The sequence below is a fragment of the Fukomys damarensis genome, unplaced genomic scaffold (genome assembly GCF_012274545.1).
Source record: "Fukomys damarensis isolate Sample0158 unplaced genomic scaffold, DMR_v1.0_HiC HiC_scaffold_37, whole genome shotgun sequence".
NCBI classification, from domain to species: domain Eukaryota; kingdom Metazoa; phylum Chordata; class Mammalia; order Rodentia; family Bathyergidae; genus Fukomys; species Fukomys damarensis.
The window spans coordinates 23,728,848-23,752,842 of NW_022900949.1; the positions used below are offsets into that span (position 1 = coordinate 23,728,848).

The window sequence follows — 23,995 nt, forward strand, 5'->3', positions numbered from 1 at the left end:
AGACAAAAAAAAAAAAAAAAAAAAATTGTACCTGATCACAGTGGCAAACACTTGTAGTCCTGGCTACTCAAAAGGTTGAGGCAAAATGACCACTTGAGCCCTGGTACTCAAGGCAGCCTGCGAAACAGGGAAAGCCAAGCTCAACACAAATACACGCATGCACACACACACACACACACACACACTTGACACAACTTTAGTAAGATTTACTTTAAGGAATTCAATGTAAGGCTTTGATTTATAGCTTATCCAGTATTCTTTCTCCTCTTTTCTCAGTTGAGGAAAAAGAATATTTGTCCCAGTCCCACTGATTTGGGGGCTGGACATGCGACTTGCTGTGGCCAATGAGTTACTTAGCAGCATGACACAAGCAGGGACTAGACAAATACATGTATGTGTGGGTTTGAGCCCTTCTAATTGTTTTATTTCCCCCCTAAGAAGCATATGACTTGAGGACTTGACAGTCCCCCCCCAAAAAAATATCAGAAGCAAACGAAGCAGTCCTGGTCTCTACCCATACATTAGGCTAAAAGCTGAAAATGTCAGGTACAATTTTGTCAAAACTCTGACAAGCAGTCAAAAGTCTGCAAAGTAAACAAATGCTAATAAAAAAACTGCAACCTAAAAATGATAGGATTATTCTTTGTAACCTCTTCCAGATTATAGTGGAAAAATCTTCAACAAAATACCACTATATCAAATCCCAACAATGTTATATCATGACTATATAAGATGAAATCCAAAATTTGCTGGTTCAATACTTAAAAACCAAATAATGTAGTCCATCACTTCAAGAAGCACAGAAAGAAAAATCACAAAATTACAGCATCAGGCAGAGTAAAAGAAGTTGACAAATCCAACACCTATCCATGAAAAAAATCTCTCAGCAAACTAGAAAGAGGAAAAATTCCTCTATTTTATGACGAACTACCAAAAAAATATCCAACAGATAAAAGTATATTTATAGTTTAAAAACTAAGTGCTTTCCTAAGATCAGAAGCAAATAAGGATGTTCTCTCTCAGAAGTGCTTTTCAATGTCACATTCAATATTGTGCCTAGTGCAATAAAACAGGAAATAAAAAGAATAAACAAATTTGTCTGTTGAAACATAGCATATTTCAGTATGTACAAAATCTTAAAAAGTCAGTAACAACAAAATCTGGTTTTCATAGTTGTAGGATAATAATTAATATACAGACGTCAATTGCTTACCTATATCATCAGTGAACAGGTGGCATTTTAAATTGAAAACAATGCCATTTATGAGTATCTCTAAAAACAAGTAATTATGTATCTGGTAAAATATGAGATTTTTAGGAGGAAAATAACAAAAATGATGAAAAAAGAAATCAAAGAATAACAAAATATATGGAAATATTTTCCATGTTCCTAGACAAGAAGATTTAATTTTATCAAGATATTAAATTCTTAGGGCCGGGGATCTAGCTCAGCAGTTTGGTGGCCTGCCTTGCAAGTGCAAGGACCCAAGTTCAATCCTCGGTACCAAAAAAAAAAAAAAAAAAAAAAGAGATATTAAATTCTTGGGCTGGGGATTTAGCTCAGTGGTACTGTGCCTGCCTTGCAAGATCCCCAGGACCAAAAATAAAATAAAATAAAATAAATTCTTAACCAATTTGATTTTTGGATTCAGTGAAATCACCATAAAAATCCTCATAAAATACATTGTGGATACTTACCAACTGACCATAAAGATTATATGCAGAGATAAACAATCAAGAACAGGCAATAAAATCATCAAGAATAAGTCACAAAACTGGTAGTACTGACTGTAAGCCTTATGAAAAAGGTTCAGTACTCAAGACAGTGTGCTACTGCCAAAGCAAAGATAACTAGACAGATGACAGAGACCAAACAGATGCACAGGAATATGTTCAACTTATATTTACAAAAAAAAGAGGTAAATCAGCAGAGAAAGGATAGTCTTTTTAATAAATGGTGCTGGAAAAAATGGGGACTGCATCTGAAACAATTAATTTAGACACAAACTCTGTATCCTTTATAATACTAACAGTAGGTAGTACACCTCAATGTAAAATACTAAATTATAAAAATTCTACAAAATGACATATGAGAAAAATATGGATAATCCTTTGTCACAATACCTTTGCAAATACAGTATCAAAGGAATAATTCATCAAAAAATAATTGATAACATGGACTTCATTAAAATTAAAACTAATGAAAGACATAGTAAAAGAAATTAGAAGATAAATCACAGACCAGAATAAAATATTTGTAGAAAACACATCTTATATAATCTACCATATGACTCAGTAATGGTGTTCCCTGATATTGTTCCAAATGAGTTGAAAACTTATATCCACAAAAACTCTACAGTGTATGTTTACAGAAGCTTTATTCAGAGTTACTAAAATTAGAAGTGAACATGATGCCATTCAATAGGTGAATGGCTAAATAAAATGTGGTATATCCAGACAATAGAATATTAGCTCTAAAAATAAGTGAGTTTTGACATACCTAAAAAGAAACAGAATAACTTCAATCGCATACTACCACATGAAAAAGGAGAATCTGAAAAGGCTAACTTCTGTATGATGTCAACTACCTGATAGTTCACAAAAGGTAAAACTACTGAGACAATAAATAAGATTCAGTAGCTGCTAGTGAGATAGAATAATGTATACAGAGAACAAAAAACAATTTTCAGGACAACATGACTGTGCTGTGTAATTATGACAGTGCATGCATGTTACTGCACATTAGTAAAAAACCACAGGGTGTTCATAATCAAGAGTAAAACCACATGTAAACTATGGATTTTTGGTAATAATGACATAGTTTTATTATAACAATTTTAACACTCTGGTTGTTAGTTGGGGAGACTATATGTATATGGGACACAGGCACATGCCAATTTTTTGCAGTTTTCATTTAATTTTGCTGTAAGCGATAAAATATATTAAAAATAAAAATTAAAGACACATTTAACCGAGTAAGAGTAAATATTTATAAAAACTATGGATCTGACAAAAGTCAAATACTCAGAATAATAAATCCTAAAACTCAACCACAAAAGTTAAATAACCCTGTAAACATGAATAAAAGAGGCCCCAGGCCTTCATCACCAGTGAACACAGGGAGCTAGTCTGCTACCCAACCCCCCAAGGCCCTGGGCCTTTACTGGAGCAGATCGGTGAGGACTGCCCAGCCATGCATGCACCCCTACAATACCCCACCACCCATGCTCTGGCTTCCTGGTTTTGCCAGTACCTGGATCCAAACTGCAGAGGCACAGATGGTCATAAAGGTCTTAAAGGCCATTGTTCTGAGCTCCAGAAGAAAGAACTGAAGTAAACAACTGCAATAAAGGCACAGCAGACCTCCGTAGTTGGTAAGTTCCATCACAACCTGGACTATCTTCAGGGGAAGGACAGCTGGAACCTGCAGTAGAACCTTGCGGAGTTCAACCCTGCAAGAGGTCAGGGAACTCAACTTGGGCCTTGCAGCCAGAATTCAGCCTGAATCTCAGGGGTCTGCTCTTGGCTTGCTGAGACTAACTGACTTAGATCTACCCACACTGTCTACTGTGACAGCAGATATGCATGATTAAGGAGGCCCTTCAATTTTTTTTCTTTCTTTTCCTCTTATTTTTATTTTTATTTTTAAAATTTTATTTTTCCCCACTCTTCAAACTATTCCTTTTTTATTTCTTCTTTTCCCCACTCACTGTCTTGCTACCTCTCATTGTTCTTCATCTCTCTTTTTGTTCCTGTTCTTGCCCTAATTCGGATTTCTTTTTTTTCTTTTCTTCACTCTTTTTCCTTTCCTCGACTGTCATTACTTTCAAAGGAAAGTGAGTACAATTCATAGCTTCCCTACTATTATTAAGCTGTTCTATTCTTGTTTTTGTTCTTGCACTCTGTCTTTCCCTCTTATCTTCAATGGTTTCCTAAAGTTTGTGTGGTCATCCTGTGTCCTCTGGCTTCACTTGAAACCTTCTCCAATTCTTGTACCTATCTACTCCTCTCCTCCTAACTCCTCCTTCTATGCCCCCATCCTGAATGGTAAAGTTGCTGTATTGAAGAGTTTATTCACTATAAACATACTTTGGGTTGGTCCTTGGTTCTGATTTAATTCACATGGTTAAAGATGATACATTAATAACTACCACAAATGGTCAATTTCTAAACTGTGGATGCTATTCTGTTGCTAATTGTACCAATTGGGCTAAAGGGTAGTGATTGATTTAATCAGTTGTCCTTACTGATATTATGAAAATGAGAGTTTCTCTGAGTCATTATAGACTCAAAACCTACAGAGCAGATATATCAGGAAGATGGAAGTATTAACCCAGGAATTAAATCAAGGACAGTACCAACAACAAAATTAAAAATTAGAAAACACTTAAGCAAGGCACAAATACAGACCTTTGAGCTCACCAATGGCAAATTCTAGGGGAAACAAGGTGGAAAAATCTGACAATCAACCTCCAGGGCATACTGAATTTATAGTACAGGGAGTAACAAAAGAGATCAATCAGACTCTAGAAAAATTAAAAAGGGAAATACATTTCCAGATAACTCCAGAGATGGTTAGCACAATTAAAGATATGATTAGAGACTCTAGAACAGAAACAGAAAATATAGATGAGTTCAGGTCCATGATAGAAATCATGAATGCCTAGCATAGGAAAGAAATGGAAACCATGAATGCCCAACATAGGAAAGAAATGGAATCCATGAAACAGATTCAAATAGATATCCAGGAGATTAAAAACTCTACTGAAAGCATTTGAAGCAGAAAGAACAAATGTGAAGATAAAATTTCAGATATACAAGATAGGATTGCAGCCAGTGACCAGAAAAGACAGATCTCTTAAAAACAGTATGGGATCATGAGAAATTGATCCAATAATTCCAAGATGATGGAAAGAAGAATAGTATAAGACTGATAGGATTCCATGAAGTAGCAGGAAAAAGTACAGATGACATAAGAAAAAAAAAGTTCACAGAATGACAAAAAAATTACAAAAGAATTTGACATACAGATGAATGAGGCATATAGGACTGCAACTAGCCAGGAACAACAACAACAACAATAAAAAATCAACACAAAGACATATAATAGTCAAGATCTCAGAAATCCAACAGGAGAACAAAATACTGCAAGCAGTTAGAGAAAAGAAACAAATCACATGCAAAGGAAAGCAGAAGCCCATCAGACTCACACCAGACTTTTCAACACAAACCTTCAGGTCAAGGAGAGCCTGGAGGAAGGTATTTCAAAACCTAAAAGAAAACAACCTCCAACCTAGACTAATGTATCTTGCAAAACTCTCTTTTAAAATGGATGGGGAAATAAGATACTTCCATGACAAGGAACACCTGAGAAACTTCATGAATACAACACCAGCACTACAAACAATTCTAAACAATATCTGAGAAAAAGAAAATGAGGTCACAACACCATGAGGCCCAACAGAACAAATCCATTAGGTATGGCAAGAAACTAAAGGGAGAGGGGGGCAAAATTAAAAAGAGCCAACAACAGGACAATAACATGATGATAAGTCAATACATATCACTTATAAACATCAATGTTAATGGCTTCCAATTTATTCAAAAGAAATAGACTTGCAGAATGCATTAAGAAGCAAAATCCAACAATATGCTGTATACAAGAAACACATCTAGTTCAAAAAGAAACTTGTAGACTGAAAGTGAAAGGATGGAAAACAGTTCTCCATGCAAAAGGAGCCCAGAAAAAAGCATGGGTAGCTATCTTATTTGCAGACAAAGTAAATTTCAACCCAAAACAAATTAAGAGAGACAAAGAAAAACACTACATACTTGTAAAGGGACCAATACAAGAGGAGGAGATGATAATAATAAATATATATGCACAAAATATTAATGTTCCCAACTACAGAAAAAAATATTAAGGTACATGAAAAGCCAAGTAAGCACTAGTACAATTGTAGTGGGGAACTTAAATACCCCACTGTCACAAATACATCATCTAGACAAAGAAAATCAAGAATGAAATATTAGAATTGTACAAAGCGCTGAACATATGGAATTAATAAATGTCTACAGGATGTCCCACCCACAAAATCAGAATATACATTCATTTCTGCTGCACATAGTTCATTCTCCAAAATAAAGCACATACTAGCTCATAGAACATGTTTAAATAAATGGAAAAGAATTAAATTTATCTCATGTATATAATCAAACCATAGGGCAATTAAGGTGGAGATCAATAGCATAAGAAACTTCAAGAACTTCACACAAACAAGGAAATTCAACAACACTCACTGAACAATCAATGGGTCACACAGAAAATTAAAGAAGAAAGTAGTCAGTTTTTACAAATAAATGATAATACAAATACAACATACAGGAATTTATGGGAAACTATGAAAGCACTTCTATGTGGAAAATTCACAGTAGTGAATGCCCACACTAGGAAAACAGAGCAAGCTCAAACGCACAACCTAATGATGAATCTTAAGTTCTTAGAAAAAGAAGAGCAAGAAAAACCCAAAGCTTATACAAGGGAGAAAACTATGGAGATAAGAGCAGATATCAATGCAATGGAGACTAATAGAATGATACAAAAACCCAATGTATTGAAGAACTGGTTTTTTGAAAGAATAAATAAAATTGATAAATCCCTATCCAACCTGGTCAAAAAAAGGAAACAAAAGGCTCAGATCCATGCAATTAGGAATGAAAAAGGTGAAGTCACAACAGATCCAGCACAAATCAAGAGGATCATCAATAACTATTTTGAGAACCTGTATTCTAATAAAATGGTAAACACAGAAGAAATGGATAGATTTCTAGATTCTTATGAATTACCAAATTTGAATGAAAAAGATCAAAAATTCTGAACACCTTAATTACAATCAGTAAAATTGAAAACATAATTAAAATTTTACCAACAAAGAAAAGCCCATGTCCTGATGGCCTCACTGCTGAATTTTATAAGACATTTAGAAAAGAACTACTGCTACTACTGTTTAAACTTTTCAATGAAATTGAAAGGGAAGCAATATTTCCAAATTCATTCCTGGAAGCAAGTGTTACTTTTATTCCAAAACCAGGGAAAGACCAAACCAAAAAAGAGAACTATAGGCCAATCTCCCTAATGAACATAGATGAAAAATCCTCAATAAGATATTGGCAAACAGAATATAGAGGGTCACCAAGAAGATCGTACAACCTGACCAAGTCAGATTTATCTCAGGGATGCAAGATGGTTCAACATACTTAAACCAATAAATGTAATACACTAGATTAACATAGTCAAGGACAACAACCATATGATCATCTCAACAGATGCAGAAAAAGCATCTGACATAATTCAACACCAATTCATAATACAAACCTTGTAGGAAATTAGAATAGATGGTCTATACGTCAACTTGATAAAGGCTATCTATGAAAAGCCAACAGTCAACAGCATATTAAATGGCCAAAAACTGAGAATGTTCACGTTGAAATCAGGAACAAGACAAGGATGTCCACTGTCAGAACTCCTGTTCAATATAGTTTTTGAAACATTAGCCACAGCAATTAGATACGAGAAAGAATTTAAAGCAATAAAGATAGGAAAGGAAGAAATTGAACTGTCATTATTTGCTGATGATATGACACTCTATATAGAAGACAAAAAAGCTCTGCTAAAGGCTTCTAGACTTAATCAACACTTTCAGCAGAGTAGCTGGATACAAAGTCAACACTCAAAAATCAATAGCCTTCTTGTACACAAATAACAGACTCACTGTGAGAGAAATTAGAGAAACAATTCTGTTCACAACAGCAACTTAGAAAATGAAGTATCTGGGAATCAGTCTAATGAAGTAAGCAGAAGGCCTCTACATTGAAAATTGCAGCACTCTGAAAAAAAGAGACTGAAAAGAATATAAGGAAATGGAAAGATATCCCTTGCTTCCAGGCAGGAAAAAGCAACATAGTGAAAATGGCCATACTACAAAAACTGCTATATAGATTCAATGCAATCCAATTGAAATCAAAACAGTGTATTTCACAGAACTATAGAAAACAATCGAAACATTCATGTGGAAAAAGAAGAGACCTAGAATAGCAAAAGCATTTCTAGGCAACAGAGAAATGGCAAAGGGTATCATAATCCTCAACTTGAGACTATACTACAAAGCCACTGTGTTTAAAACATGGTACTGGCAAAGAAAAGAACCTGAGGTTCAGTGGAATAGATTGGAAGATACAAAAATAACTCCAGACATACTCAGCTACCTCATCTTTGAGAGAGGAGCCAACCATCATTAGTTGAAGAAAGATAGCCTCTCTAATAAACTGTGTTGGAAAAACTGGATTTCAACCTGCCAAAGATTAAAACTAGACCCTTATTTTTCGCCACACACTAAACTAAAATCCAATTGGATTAAAGATCTAAATATTAAAACAGGAACACTAACTTTGCTGGAAGATAAATTAAGTAGAACTCTCGAAAACACTGGCATAGGAAGACTTTATGAGCAAACCTTCAGCACGGGAACTAGCACAAAGAATAAACAACTGGAACCTCACTTATTAAAAAGCTTCTGCACTGAAAGAGGAACCACTAAATGAGCTAAGAGACAACCTACAATGTGGGGAATAAATTTTACCAGCTGCTCCGCAGACAAAGGACTATTATCTAGAAAATATAAAGAACCAATTAAAAAATGGGCACTTGAAATGGACAGACATTTCTCAGACAGAGAAGTAAAAGCAGCAAATAAATATATGAAAAAATGTTCATCATCACTGGTCATTTGAGAGATGCAGATGAAAACAACACTGAGATTCCACCTCCCCCTACAAAGAATGGCTGCTATCAAGAAATCAATCAATAACAAATGCTAGTGGGGTTGTGGGGAGAAATGAACCCTTCTCCATTGTTGGTGGGAGTGCAGACTGGTGCAACCACTGTGGAAATCAGTGTGGAGATACCTCAAAGATCTGGGACTAGAGGTTCAATTTGATCCAGTTATCCCTCTGCTGGGTATCTTTCCAAAAGAATAAAAATCATACCACAGAGATATATGTGTATCCGTGTTTATAGCGACACAGTTTGTAATAAATAAAACTTGGAAACAGCCCAATTGCCCATCAATTGGAGAATGGAAAAAGAATATACAGTTTTCTATAAAATGGAGTACTAGTCAACTATAAAGAATGAGAAACTGTAGTCATTTTCAGAAAAATGGATGCATATTGAAGCCAAACTATTATTGAAATAAATGGGAAACACATGTGTAAATACCAAATAGTTTCTGTGTAGTGAAAAACTAAAAGTGTAAATAAGATCCAAATTGTATAACTGATAATGGGGAATAAGAATAGAAAATTTAAATGTGTAGAGGAAGTGGGAAACATAGGGGAAAAGAAATAAGGGAAAAGAAAAAATATGAGAAAAGGGGAAAATTGAAGTGAAGTCTTCGTAAATGGGAAGGGTGAAGGAGGGCAGGGGTACGGGAAAAAAAATGAGAACCAAGACCTGTCATGTAAAGGTACAAGATCCCAATGACAAATGTAACTGTACTGTATATCTAAAATGTACCAATAAACTCAATAAAAAAGAACACAAGATTCTAGTAGATAATTCCCAATGAAGACACAAAACTACTAAAAAGCTCAAGAAAAAATATTCAACATCATTAGCCACTAGGGAAATGCAATTTACAACCAGACTGAAATTCTACTTATACTCACTAAAAAGGCTATAATAAAAACAACCTAAAAGGAAAGTTACAGGGGGATGACCTCCAAGAATTTCTTCGCATGCAAAACATACTTGCCATGATACACACACATATACACAAACAACAAACATACACATGTGTATTTCTGTGTGATTGTGTATGTATCTATCTGGAGAAAGTATAATTTTGGATTATCTCAAGTATATTGTGCATACTCATGAGAAAAATACTTTATCTGTTGATATATACTAGGTGTTTCCAACATTTCCTGGCATATAATAACTGCTCAATAAATAAACAATAAATGATTTTATATCTCTATCATCTCTGTCTTTTGATTCTCAACAGATACATTTTTTATCGGTCTTTCCAAATCCTCTCTGTCTTAGGTTTGGGTTCCTTTTCATTAATTTGAAAATTAACTCTTAATAAACAAGGCTGTAAATTTTTCTCCAAATATGCTTTCACAAGATTCCATAACTTAGATTATAAATTGTTTTATTACTCTTTGATTTACAACATTTTCTAATTTTATTGTGATTTGGGGAGGAGATTACAAGTTATTAAAAGTGCTTTTCAAATCCTACCAATAGAGATTTTCTCTTACAATTAATTTTCAGCCTAACTGAAAAGATATACTTTGTGACTTTATTTCTTTTTCTCACTGAGTTTATTGGTACATTCTAGGTACACAGTAGAGTTGCATTAATTACTGGGATCTTGTACCTTTACATGACAGGTCTTGGTTCGCATTTTTTCCCCTTGTCCCTGCCCTCTCTTCACCCCCTCTTCCCCTCCCCATTTACAAACACTTTATTTCTATTTTTTCATTTTCTCATACTTTTTTCTTTTCCCTTATTCCCATTCCCCTACCCTTCCCACTTTTGCTACCCCTTTAACCCTTTTCTTCCTATTTCACACTGTTAACTATTCCATTAGGATCTTGTATACTATTATAGTTTTTCACACCAGAGGAACTATTCGGTATTTACACATGTATGACTTATTTATTTCACTTAGGAGTATATCCTTAAAATGTATCTATTTTCCTATGAATGACTCTAATTTCTCATTCTTGATGGCTGAGTAGTATTCCATCTTATAGAAAAAGCACATCTTTATCCAGTTTCCAACTGATAGGTAAATCGGCTGTTTCCAAGTTTTAGCTATTACAAACTGTGCCACTATAAACGTAGAGCTCTAGTCCCAGCTCTTTGAGGTATCTCCATATTGATTTCCACAGTGGTTGCACCAGTCTGCACTCCCACCAACAATGGAGAAGGGTTCCTTTCTCCCCACAAGCCCTCAAGCATTTGTTGTTGGTTGATTTCTTGATAGCAGCCATTCTTTCTCAGGTGAGGTAGAATCTCAGTGTTGTTTTCATCTGCATCTCTCAAATGACCAGTGATATGAAATATTTTTTCATATATTTATTTGTTGCTTTTACTTCTTTGTCTGAAAAATGTCTGTTTATTTCAGATGCTCGTTTTTGAATCGGGTCTTTATATTTGGGGGGCTGATTCTTTTGAGTTCTTTATATATTCTAGATAAGAGCACTTTGAGGAGCAGCTGGTAAAAATTTTTGACACTTTTAGCAGAATAGCTGGATATGAGGTCAACACTCAAAAATCAATAGCCTTCTTGTACACAAATAACAGACTTACTGAGAGAGAAATTAAGGAAACAATTCCTTTCACAATAGCATCCAAAAAAATGAAGTATCTAGGAATCAATCTAATGAAAGAAGCAAAAGACCTCTACACTGAAAACTACAGCACTTGGATAAAAGAGATCGAAGAGGATATAAGAAAATGGAAAGATATCCCTTGCTCCTGGGTAGGAAGAATCAACATAGTGAAAATGGCTGTACTACCAAAACTGCTATACAGATTCAATGCAATGCCAATTGAAATTTCAACACTATATTTCACAGAACTAGAAAAAAGAATCCAAAAATTCATTTGGAACCAGAAGAGACCCAGAACAGCAAAAGCCATCCTAGGCAACAGAGACATGGCAGCGGGTATAACAATTCCCAATTTGAAACTATACTACAAAGCCACTGTGATAAAAACAGCATGCTACTGGCCTAGAAACAGATCTCAGGATCAGTGGAACAGACTGGAAGTTATAAACACAACTCCAGATATACTCAGCTACCTCATCTTTGACAAAGGAGCTGACCATCCTCACTGGAGGCAAGGTAGTCTCTTTAATAAATGGTGATGGAAAAACTGGATTTCAACCTGCCAGAGATTAAAACTAAACCCTTATCTTTCACCATGCACTAAACTAAAATACAAGTGGATTAAAGATCTAAATATTAAAGTAGAAACACTAAACTTGCTGGAAGGTAAGTTAGGCAGAACTCTTGAAGACATTGGCATAGGAAAAGACTTTATGAACAAATCCTCAGTAGCACGGGAACTGGCAGAAAGAATCAACAACTGGGATCTCATCTTACTAAAAAGCTTCTGCACTGCAAAAGAAACCATCAAAAGAACTAAGAGACAACCTACAATGTGGGAAAAAATACTTTATGTGACTTTAATCTACCATGAATTTTAAAGACTGCTTCATTTTTTAAGAAATAACCTTTTCCTATCTTCTTAAATGTCTGTGCATCTTTAAAAACAATATAAATCTCTATTTGGTGAATAGTATTACATATTCCCATATGCTAATCAAATATACTGCATCCTTATTAATCATGGTGCAGGACTAAATTATTTTGACAATGTTCTAGGTACCCCAAGTTGCGCATACAAATTAATTTGCTCCTAAAAATGTATAAGGGAACAAGAAAATACGATTGTATTCCAAAGGAGCCAATGGCAGTTACAATCAAATAACATTTTACAGCTCTTAAAAATACAAATCACCTTCGCTGTGTCTCATGTTTTAGAAATATTATTTAAATTACAAAGTGAGAAACAAAACTTTCATTTTTTTTCTGATGGATTTGATTTCAGTCTCCAGAAGATAAAAACATATACTTTCATATTATAATTGACTATTTACTTTTCCAGAAGATGTGGTTTATGCCTTTAAAAAAAGAGTTGTTTTTTTCCCCGTTCTCTCTGTTACTTCTAATGCATTTTTACCTCAGCTTATTTCAGAAGTTTCCTCTATATAGATGTTTAACCTCTACTTAGAATTTTTTTTTAAAGTAGGCTTAAAACCCAAATACTTGGTTAGTTGCCAGCCAAACTTCTTAAATCTGTTGCTATGGTGATTCTTTTATTTTTTTTCTTACTATTCTTCTGGGTGTAATTAGAACATCAAAGTTTATAGCATATACAGGGTAATAACACCACTCATAATTCCTATAGCAGATTCTACCCTTCTATAATTAAAACATAACATTTAAGACTAGTAAGCTGGGAATACAGTTAAATTTTTAATGCATAACAAAAAATAAGCAATGATATGTAAAAAATCATTCTTACATAATGAGATCCAATGTAAAACTGAAGATTACTTTTAGTATTTTTCTAATATTTTTATTTATTCTAAAGAGTTGAAGAAGTTTTCCTTTTCCTATCTGTTACCAGGAAATAATTCAATTTTCTTGCTCCAATGCTGCTGAGATAAATAGGCCCACTAAGAACTTAAAAGTTATTGGGTAAACAGCAGTTAATCAAAAAACACTTTCTAGGAAATAAAGTGTTTGTAGATGGGGAGGGGAGGAGGGGATGAAGGGAGGGCAGGGGTAAGGGGAAAAAATGAGAATCAAGACTTGTCATGTAGAGGTACAAGATCCCAACAATGAATGTAACTGTACTGGATCCCTAAAATGTACCAATAAACTCAATTAAAGCTGAAAAAAAATAACACTTTCTGGTAAAAGTTACCCTCAAAAAGCTTATGATTAATTTTGTCTTCTTAGTTCCCATAAAAAATTACAATAGGAAGTCTTCAAAACATTTTTGACATCGTGGAACATCAAAATACTTCCCAAATACAGAAATTCCTTAAAACATTTAGTATTTTAGTGTCCGAATTAAAGAAACTAAAAAAAATCAGCCATAAATAAATGGATATTTTAGGTACCAAAACATTAAATTACATATCTAAGAAATAGATAAACTGGCAACATCACAACCTATCTGCTCTATTTAACAGATTACCTGGAGTTGTGTGATATTAGAAATGGCAATGAAGAAACCATACAGACATTCCATGCAAAAGTTAACCAGAATTTAGCAGAAAATATTCACAGGGAAAGATGAATTATTGATAAATATGAAATTCAACATTAGCCAGGTTTTTCGTTGACATGTACATGATAAAAGTGGATTTTATAAGAAATCGTACCCAGTACTGAAGGAACAAATCTCTGTGTGCTATCTGGGTAATTTGTATATTTATTACTTTTTTGCAACACTGTTTTACACATAAGTGGTGTGGTAGCTTGTGCAGAGCAATGGATCATAAAGCAAATTAACTGGGTGCCAGGGTCAAGCGTGTTAGTACACAATTGGATGAATATTCCCCAAATCTGAGTCATTCGTGTTAGTGGCTTTCTCCACTAAAACACTAACAGTATCTTTCCTGCTTCTCTGTCAGGGCTTTGTGAAGATCAGGAAATTAGTCCATAAAGGGACTTTAAAAGTTTTACGTCCTGTTAAAATATGAGATCTTATTATGCTGAAGTTATCCTTGATAGTCCAGATTGGGTTTCTGACAGCAAATAACACAGAGATGTAATCATCCTGCTCAGAAATCACTGTAACAGTAGGATAACTTGTCTACTTTCTTTCTAACAGTTTATATTCAACTCAGTCTGGTTTTAAATCAATGGTGGTACTCAATGAAGTACTGAAAAGGAGAAAAATCATGCATTTAAATAGTTACATCACCTTACCTGACTCTGCTACTGCCAAACATCAATATTCAGTTTGCCAACACTGAACACATCACAGTGTGTGTGTCATGGGTGATTAAGGCCTAAGTAAGAACACGGAACACTTTCACTTACTGCAAAGGAAAGCAGACTCATCAGAGTTATCAGCACAGTCGTTCACAAAATCACACAGCTTGTGCTCTGGAATGCACTGCTTGTTAGCACAGGAGAATTCCTGGGCAGTGCACTTTCTGTCAGGGCTGGGCAAGGGAGAACAGTCTTGAAAGGAGACATCGTCCACTGCTACATCTCCTATGTAACTGACACCACGTTTTGCCCTGAAGCCAATCTAAAATAAATGTACAAAACAACACAGGAAAATCCAGTTAGAGTTGAAGATGTCACTTAAAAAGTTCTATAAGGAACAAAGACCAAACACAACATATCAAACACAAGTTTCATTGATTAAAAAACAAAAAAGCCTCCACGATAAAAGTGACCCATTAAACCTGAGGTTTATCCAAGATCTGGACCTTCTTCAGCTCTTAAGTTATGTCAGAGCAGCAACGCTACCGCCTCGGATCTACATGGGGAGGACAGGTAACCCTGCAAAGGGGTAGGAACCAGCAGCTCGCTCCTGCTGCCTCTGCGAGCTTTAGGATCTCAACCGAGAGCCGCCCATGTCTCACAGCTTCCTCATTCATGGAACCTGAGCGCCCATCTGCTGACGGAAAAGCACGGAGAGAGAAGGTACAAGCACATCCATCAGCCCGTTCAATTCTTGCCGTCCCATGGAATTGTCCACCCCAATCATCATTTGGAAGTGAAAAACATCAGACCTCACCATCATGAGTTGGTTTGTTTTGTTTTGTTTTGCTTGGTTTGGCACCAGGGAGTGAATTCGGGACCTTGCACTTGCGAGGCAGGTGGCGGAACCACTGAGCTAAATCCCCGGCTCTGCTGTTTTTTTGATGGCCAAATCTTTGGAACTGAAACGATTTTGATTTGTACTTGAGTAACACTCAAGGGCATGAATAGAATCTTCAGGGGCCCTATGATTTGACAGTGATTTCCCAATCACACAGAATTTAGTAGATCATCAGTGATTAAAAAATAAAAGGACACACTAAAATTTTCAGAGTTTCTAATAATACCATTGCTTCAAATAACAATGAACATTGTTTCATAGAACATAAAAAGTCATGTGTTTATCTTCAGATCCGCAAGTAAAATTGATCCAGCATTTCTAGTAAATTTCACTGTAAGGCAAATGCCTACACATTAACATAGGAAACATTTTGAAGTAAATTTAGAACAGATAGAGATGAGATAAAAAGTAAAGATTTACCTTTGTGATTACTGGTACCCAACTCCTAACAACATTTTCACAAATGCTAAACAATTGTTTTTCTTGAAAGAAGTGATTAGTTTTTTCTTAAAATGGTATGTCTTTAATATTATTGTATGACTTGCATCTTTTCTTTTAAAGGTAAGATGACAGAATTGAAATCATAATACCTGCCGCATTATCAAAGGAAAATTATGTAAATACTGAACTTACATAACAGGAATAAATTGTTTTTCATAGCACGTGGGGAAGAAAAGATAAACAAATCTTTAAAATACAAGAAGAGCTTAGAAGTCATTACAAAGAGGTGAAACTCAAAAAATATAATAGGAATTACAACTTGCTTACAAGAGAAATTAAGTACTGGAGCAACATTATATGAGAGTGATGCACTATTATCTGGAAAGTATCTATTTACATATGTGACACAATGCTTTATGAAAAAGAAATCAGAAAATGAGTGTTTCAGTAATTATTTGTTAAACTGGTTCTCTCTGAGATTCAATGCAATCTCATTAACCAGCCACGTTTAAATGATCCAATTATTATTTATCAATGTTCTATGAAAGGATGGATGTAATTATACACGTGGTATTGTCAAATATATCACTGAATGCTCTTGAGAACCAATTACAGGGGGGGGGATGTAGCTCAGTGGTTCCGCTCCCTGCCTCGCAAGCGCAAGGATCGGAGTTCGATTCCCGGTATCAAAAGAAAAAAAAAGAACCAAGTGCAGCCCAATGTTTTGTTCAGCAAAATGATTTCTAGGTCAAATATTTCAAAAAAAGTTGGCCGACAATACAGCACAGCAGTTCGAGTGCAGATGACCTCCTTGCAGCAAAAGTCTACAACTGCCGTTTGGTAGTTATATAATCACAACAAATTTCCTAACTTTCAGGCCTTTCTGACTTAAAATCTATAGAATGGAAATTTATGTTTAAGTATTTCATAGGATTATTATAAAAAGCAAACAAGTAAATATTTTAAAGCTCATAGGGAAAAAGTTAAAATTTTTATAATTAATGAGTTTTGTTTAAACGTAAGGGCTTCTGAGTAAAACTGCAAACTTCCCATAGCTTTTTCAGAATGCAATTTCTAAAAAGTCATAGTTTCACTTAAGTATTACAGGTACTCATTTTTCTGAGGAAAAGAGAGCCAACTGTAAGAATGGAAACAGCACGAGCAGCGTCCTTCTACACAGTGTCACATCCTTTGCAGGTAACAGGTAGTAAGATTTACCGAATGAATGAAAGAGCCACATGAAAAGGCAAATGTTTACAAGCCATTCATAACTGTATTTAAGATTCAAATAACATGAGTGAACATCTCCAGTAAAATTTCAATAGGCAAATAATTAGAATTTTAGAAAAACTCCGCAATTGATTTCACTTGCCAAAATACACTGTAATATTATTTTAAGCTTCGCTTTACCGTGTCCATACTCTGTGTGCATAGAACTAGTTAAGAATTCACTGCCTGGGGAGAAATCATATTATCTAATAGCAGCAGAATCTCCTACGTGCTCTTACTGAGGATTCTTCCTGCTACAATTGTAAGATCATGGAGAGTGAACAGCTGGAATCTTTGAATAAAAAATTTCATAATTTCCAAAACCATTGAACTGTTACTCAATCTTTATTAATTTAGGTTGCACTTTTTACTCTTATCCTAAGTTTTCAACAAACGTTCCACAAGACAACCAGATAGTCCAGTAAGAGGAAACCATATGGGACTTATTATACCTATCATCGCAAGAAACCGAACACACTGTATAAAGATAGGTGTATCCAGGGCGTGCTTCGTTTGAAGTCGAAAGGGGCTGAGCTGTGAGAGAAAGTGCGTATTTACTGAACACTCCCCACCAAAGGGGCGGCCTGAGCCGCGCATGCAGAAGAGTGGAAACAGTGGAAACGCAGCGCAGTATCTCACCAGGATCGCATCCCTCCTACTAGGGATAAGTAGTTTTAGGTTCATAGAACTAAGCTCCGGGTAATTAAGATTAAGAAGGAAATGCCCACATAAAGGGCTCTGGGTTCTTACTCTGTATCTCAAAGTCTGAACATCCTGCTGTATTCTATCAGTCCACACCTTCAGGGGGTGAGGATCCCATGCACCACGGAGAGGCGCTTCCTGTACGTAGCGCACCCGTAGTTCTTTTCCCTTCCCTTTCCCTCGCTCTCTGCCCTGCCATCTCCTGATTCCCTTCCCATCTCCAAAAAACTTACCTCCCATGTTTTATTACCTAGTTCTTTTATTTCCCTCTTTAGATTATTTAAACTTTGGGTTTCTCATAGAAGAGAAGCCATGTGATATTTAGCCTTGTGTGTCTGATTTATTTCACTTTACTTTATGGTGCCAAGGTGCATTCATTTGCCTACGTATGACTCAGAGTTACCATTCTTTAGGTCGTATTAGTACTCCGCTGTGTATAAATACCACATCTTTATTCATTCATCTGTCAGCGGCCACACGAGTAGCTTCCGATATTTAAGTATTAGGGATTCTGCCGTTATGGGGCATGTAGCACCATAACACGATGTCTTTACCTCTTTCAGGAAAACACTTAACAGTTAAACTTCATCTTCCAAGCAAACTTCGCTTGTTTTTTTATTAACCCACAAAAAATAAAATGTATACCAAATACTTTACATAATTATTTTCAGTTTAAATATCTGGATCTATTCACTACTTGAAATTTCCTTGCATTAGTCGACACGCACTAGCCTGTCTTCATGTATCATTGGAATTTGTAAGAATCACGATAGTGCCCCCCAAAGTATTTGGAATCACATAAATAAATTACCCTACACTGTGTTTCAGTCATATAATGTGCTTTCAAAAGACTGCCCTTAAATTACATTTGAGTCAATTTTATGATGGTCTCCAAGTATGTATTTGCAAAATCAAGGGAGGTGTTGCAGGGAATAGAAGAAGTTTATCATTTAAATTAAGTATTGCTAGAAGGATGAATGCCTATTGGAGTGCACTTAGGACCTGATGACATTGCATTCTTTGTGGAAAAAAACACAGGGAGTTTTAGGTGGTGTGCACTCAGGCAATGACAAAGAGGACAGGGACTCTGAGGGGAGGAAATAATTCAGTATAAAAGCTGGGTATCTTTCCAAGAGAACTAAAAGAATCATATCACAGAGAAGTATGTGCACCCATGTTTATAGCGGCACAGTTTGTAATAGCTAAATCTTGGAAACAGCCCATTTGCCCATCCGTTGGAAACTAGATAAAGAAGTTGTGGTTTTTCTATAAAATGGAATATTACTCAGCCATAAAGAACGAGAAAATAGATTCATTCATAGGAAAATGGATACATATTGAACATATACTCCTAAGTGAAATAAATAAGTCACACATGTATAAATACCGAATAGTTTCCCTGGTGTAAATAATCTGCAACAATGCATAAGATTCTAATAAGATTACTGACATTTAGAAATGGGAACAAAGGAGATAAAAGTGTAGGGAAGGTGGGATGGGGAGGGGAAGAGTAAAAATGGAAAAGAAAAAAATGTGAGAGAATGAAAAGATGAAAATAAAGTGTTTGTAGATGGGGAGGGGAGGAGGGAGTGAAGGGAGGGCAGGGGTAAGGGGAAAAAATGAGAATCAAGACTTGTCATGTAGAGGTACAAGATCCCAACAATGAATGTAACTGTACTGTATCCCTAAAATGTACCAATAAACTCAATTAAAGCTGAAAAAAAAAAAAGAAGAAAACTAACAGAACCCCTTTGTCACCTAACTACTTGGATCACAAACCTGTACATAGGCGTGAATGCCTAGAAATACTTCCACTTTCCTCCACTGTGCACCTTGCTGTCCAATCTGAGCCCACACTTTAGAAGTAACATTGCCTTTCTTGATGAGTACCTGCAGAGACAAATGGAGCAGGTATTGAAATATTTTGTCCTAATACATTTTAAACAGGTAGAATTTTACCAGTGATTCTTTAAATTGTTAATATCTACATGAAGTCCCTCGGAGAAAAGATGAAATATCTTTCATTAGATTTCTTTATTTTCTACTATAAAAGTACAGCACCATGAGCCTCGGGCACCTGACATGCCTCCCATAATTCAGCTGTACATGAACATGTCTACTATAACTGGGCAACATTTTATTAAGAACTCAGTTGGTTTCTAAAATTACAGCATCAGTGATACTTCATATTTTATATGTTAAATACATACACGTGATTGAATTCAAAGCATGAAATCACTCACTATTACACTCTCTGGAGAATGACTTTTCTTAGTGGGTTGTTTTTAGTGGGGCAGTGTTGGTCCAATGTAAGCCCTTTCAACTGTAAAAGCAGTGATGGGCACTATGAGGGGTAAGAACTTCCAGCCTAACAGCCTTGAGACCACAAATCCTGATCAGTATTGGTTATAGTTTGGACATCTAAAAGTGGCCCTCAAAGGTAATTCTGGTGAAGATTTGGTCCCAAAAGTGGCTCGACTGGGCAGTGGTGAAACCTTAAAAAGGTGGGGTTTAATGAAAGGTTTTGGGTCGCTGGGTTCAAAACCTTGAAGAGGACTCGGGTTCCAGACCCACTGTCTTGCTGTCTCCTATCTCCCAACCAGGAGGTAAGCAGTACTGCTCTGCCATAACCTTCCATTACGTCCTGCCTCATTTCAGGCCAAAATCAATGGGCCAACCAATCACAGACCAGAACCCCAAAACCATGAGTCAAAGTAAATAATTTCTCTTTAGGAATTAATTACCTAAAGGTTTATGATCACAACAAAATGCTGCCAAAGTATTATACTGTTACTCTCCAGGGGAATTTGGATTTGTCTCACTGAACAAACCATCATGGCTCTTCTTTTAGAATGATACAAAATAAGTCATCAGGAGGATGACTCTAGGGTAGCACGGAACAGTTTCACATGTTAAAATAATTTCCAAAGATAGCTTATTTATTAAACAATATTGCTTTTCCAAAAATGGACACTGTAAAACCAAAGACTTATTCAAGTATGGTTTGTGAAGTTTTCACTTTTAAAAGTGAAAAAGCTTTTAATTTTATCATTAGCTTTTTAAGATTAAAGTTTTTGGGTTGGGGATTTAGCTTAGTGGTTCCACCGACTGCTTGACAAGCACAAGGTCCTGAGTTTAATCCCGGGTACCCCCCCCAAAAAAAAATAAAGTTTTGGGAACTTATTTTTATATAACTAGAGTTTTCTGAGTAATTTGCTGCTAGAACAGTATCATGAAATTCTTGGTCTATAAAATTCAAAGTCACTCAATATATTACCAAAGAAAATATAATTTTCTACCAGCAAAATAAATTAGGTGAAGAATACTGAAAAAAATGTATAAGAAAAAGAACATCTTTGCATGAATACATTAGCACAAATTGAGAAATGTGTTCAACCAACATATTAATATAAAGTTTAATATTTTATTCAACCACACACAGAAAGATAACATGCATTAAAATTTTAACTATGAAATGATTAGTTGCTTAAACAATTTTATGGTTGTATTGGAATTTTCATCTGATAACACAAATTATTTTTCTAAAAAAATAAAGCTATATTTCAGAACATTATTCTCAACCAAAATTATACCAGGTAAATAGTTTTCATTTTACTAATAAAATATCTGTAGTAAGCGACACTGATTATTTTGCCTAAAACCACTTTTGAAAAGTCAATGTAAAACAGAAAATAAATTATAATATCCATCCACAAGATTCTTTGAAGACCTTTAGATATATTAGTATACAAATATTCTTCCAAACCAATCTTGGTAATATCTCAGAAAGAGGACAATTCTTCCAAAATTGATGTCTAATATCTTCAGTTAAAAATAAAAAACTACTACTAGAATTTTTGAAATGTGTTTATCTAAAATTTGTTTGGAAAAAAGTAACATTTTATAGTTTCCAATAAAATTCTAGAACAAAAGGGTAATAAAATGGAAGGGGAAATATTGAATAATAAAATTACAATAAAGCTGTAGAGGAATGAGTGGGTAATCATCCAGACTGCAATTCACTTCCGTCCTTCAATGGGGAAAAAGGCGGCAGGCTACAAAATTATAATCTTGTCACGAATCTGCTAAACACAGACTTCTTTGCAAAACAAACTAATGGATTTTGACAAGAAAATCTTTCTAACTTGCTCCTAGTAGCTATAGCTGGTCTAACCCACTATTGGTTAGCAATTCTGGAATTTGTAGATTTATTTTTCAGACATAGCTACCTGAAAAATGACACATGCTATGAAACAGTATGAATGGAGATGCATCCTCTGAATAAGCAATGTATGGGAGTCCATTTCTAACAAATTTTACATCTTGTTCTGTACCACTACATGTCTAGTAGAGGAAAACAGGGCACTGGGTCTAGATTAATATTCCAGAACCTCTCTCTTCTTTGCTTGTATATCTGGGACTTCCAAAATAAATCAGAAATTAACCAGAAATAGATAATCCAGAGACGTGGCACTAAAATTAAAGAAAGGAAGAAATGCTCAAAGAATGATGTGGCTGGTTAATGAGACACAGAAATCAATTTAGGGGGACTCAGAGCAAATCTGAGACTATTCGTGGACCAAATCGTAACAGATTATAAAACACTGAATGAATGAAATAGGAACTCATGCATCCATGCCAATATAAAATAATAAACAGTCAAGTAAGAAGAAAGATTAGAATGGTTTTCATTAAAATAAAAACTCCAAAAGGAGACAGAATAACAGTGTTAGAAAACCACAATTAGGCCATCATCACAGTAAATTTAATTCAGGCAAAATACTACTAAAGCCAAAAACTGGTGACTAATTTTGCACCAAGATAAGGATTTTATCTAGCTTTAAATATTTCTTCAACAAATACTAATTGATAAAGGAAACAGAAGTACTGGAACTGACAGGAATCATGGATTAATGAGATATATCATAAAAGAACATAATATTGGTGATACCGGTAGCAAAATATATTGAGCAAATCTATCCTGAGGAACATTTTACAAAATGACTTGGCTGTAAGTTTTTAAAATATCAAGATAATAAAATCTAGGGAACACTAAAAAATCATTCATTTAAAAGGGACCAGAATAAAATTATTGGGTGCAATGTGTGATATTTCTTGCTGTAAGAAACATTACTAAGAAAATTGTTTTTAAAAAGTATCTCTGAAAGGTATATTGGATGGAGTTTTCTCCACTACCTGTGTAATGCTTTATGAGGTTAAAACAGTGTATGACATTAATTCTGTAAGAAATAATCTACAAAAGACTACTGGGGAAAATTGCAGCAGCAGCGTCAAAGATAAGACTCTATATCCAAATATCACCAAAGTGCATAAATTCATTGGATTGAGTTAGATAGGGCACATTCATACTGAAACTTACATGGTAAAATAGCATTACAAAGAAGCTGTCACATCAGACTGGGCATAATGGTGAAATTAAATATGGACAGAAATTACCTACATGTCACTAATGTGAAATTTTACTAAAGCTTTCTCTCAATTACACCATTATAAAACCAGTGAAATGTTGCTATGTCCCTTTTCAATTGCTAGGCAACTGTATTTTAATGAAACTAAATTATGTAGTTTGTGTTTTTATACAGAAAACTGAGGAAACACTACATCCTAAGCGTTACCTGAAGAGAACCGACTGTAGCACCATTCATATGAGTCCAGAAGACCAAGGTACATTTTGGTCCCGTAAGAGAAATAACAGGAGTAAGGATGTCAGCCATGTCACCAAATTTCCCATTCGAACTATCAGCATACAGATACCAGCCATCTGTGGTATTTCTGGGGAAAGAGTGTAGCAGATTTCAAAAAGAAAAAACATCGTGAAACATAACATAGTTGGTCACTGACCATATTTTATCACTGTATACTTGTTTCCTAAAAGTACAACACTCTGAGCAGGATTATGGTCTCAGATCTTCATCAGAAATAATTATTCTATCATTTTGAGTTTGAAGTCATGCTCCTTATAATGATAACCATCGAGACAATAAATCACGGCGCAGGCTAAGTGATCAAATGTATATGACTGATATTTTCTTTTAAACAACGACACTGCAAATATCCTGATGTGCTTTTAGA

At 35.1% G+C, this 23,995-nt stretch overlaps 1 protein-coding gene across 1 annotated transcript in view; it reads right to left on the reverse strand.

Moving 5' to 3' along the window:
- Nucleotides 1–23,995, reverse strand: part of Malrd1 (MAM and LDL receptor class A domain containing 1) — a 638,235-nt gene that overhangs the window by 342,866 nt on the left and 271,374 nt on the right. Inside the window, exons 21-23 of the mRNA XM_019205159.2 lie at nucleotides 23,539–23,695; nucleotides 19,682–19,792; nucleotides 14,698–14,911 (exon numbers count right to left, since the gene is read on the reverse strand). Of these exons, the coding sequence (XP_019060704.1) occupies nucleotides 14,698–14,911; nucleotides 19,682–19,792; nucleotides 23,539–23,695 (482 nt within the window). The remainder of the gene's footprint in view (nucleotides 1–14,697; nucleotides 14,912–19,681; nucleotides 19,793–23,538; nucleotides 23,696–23,995) is intronic.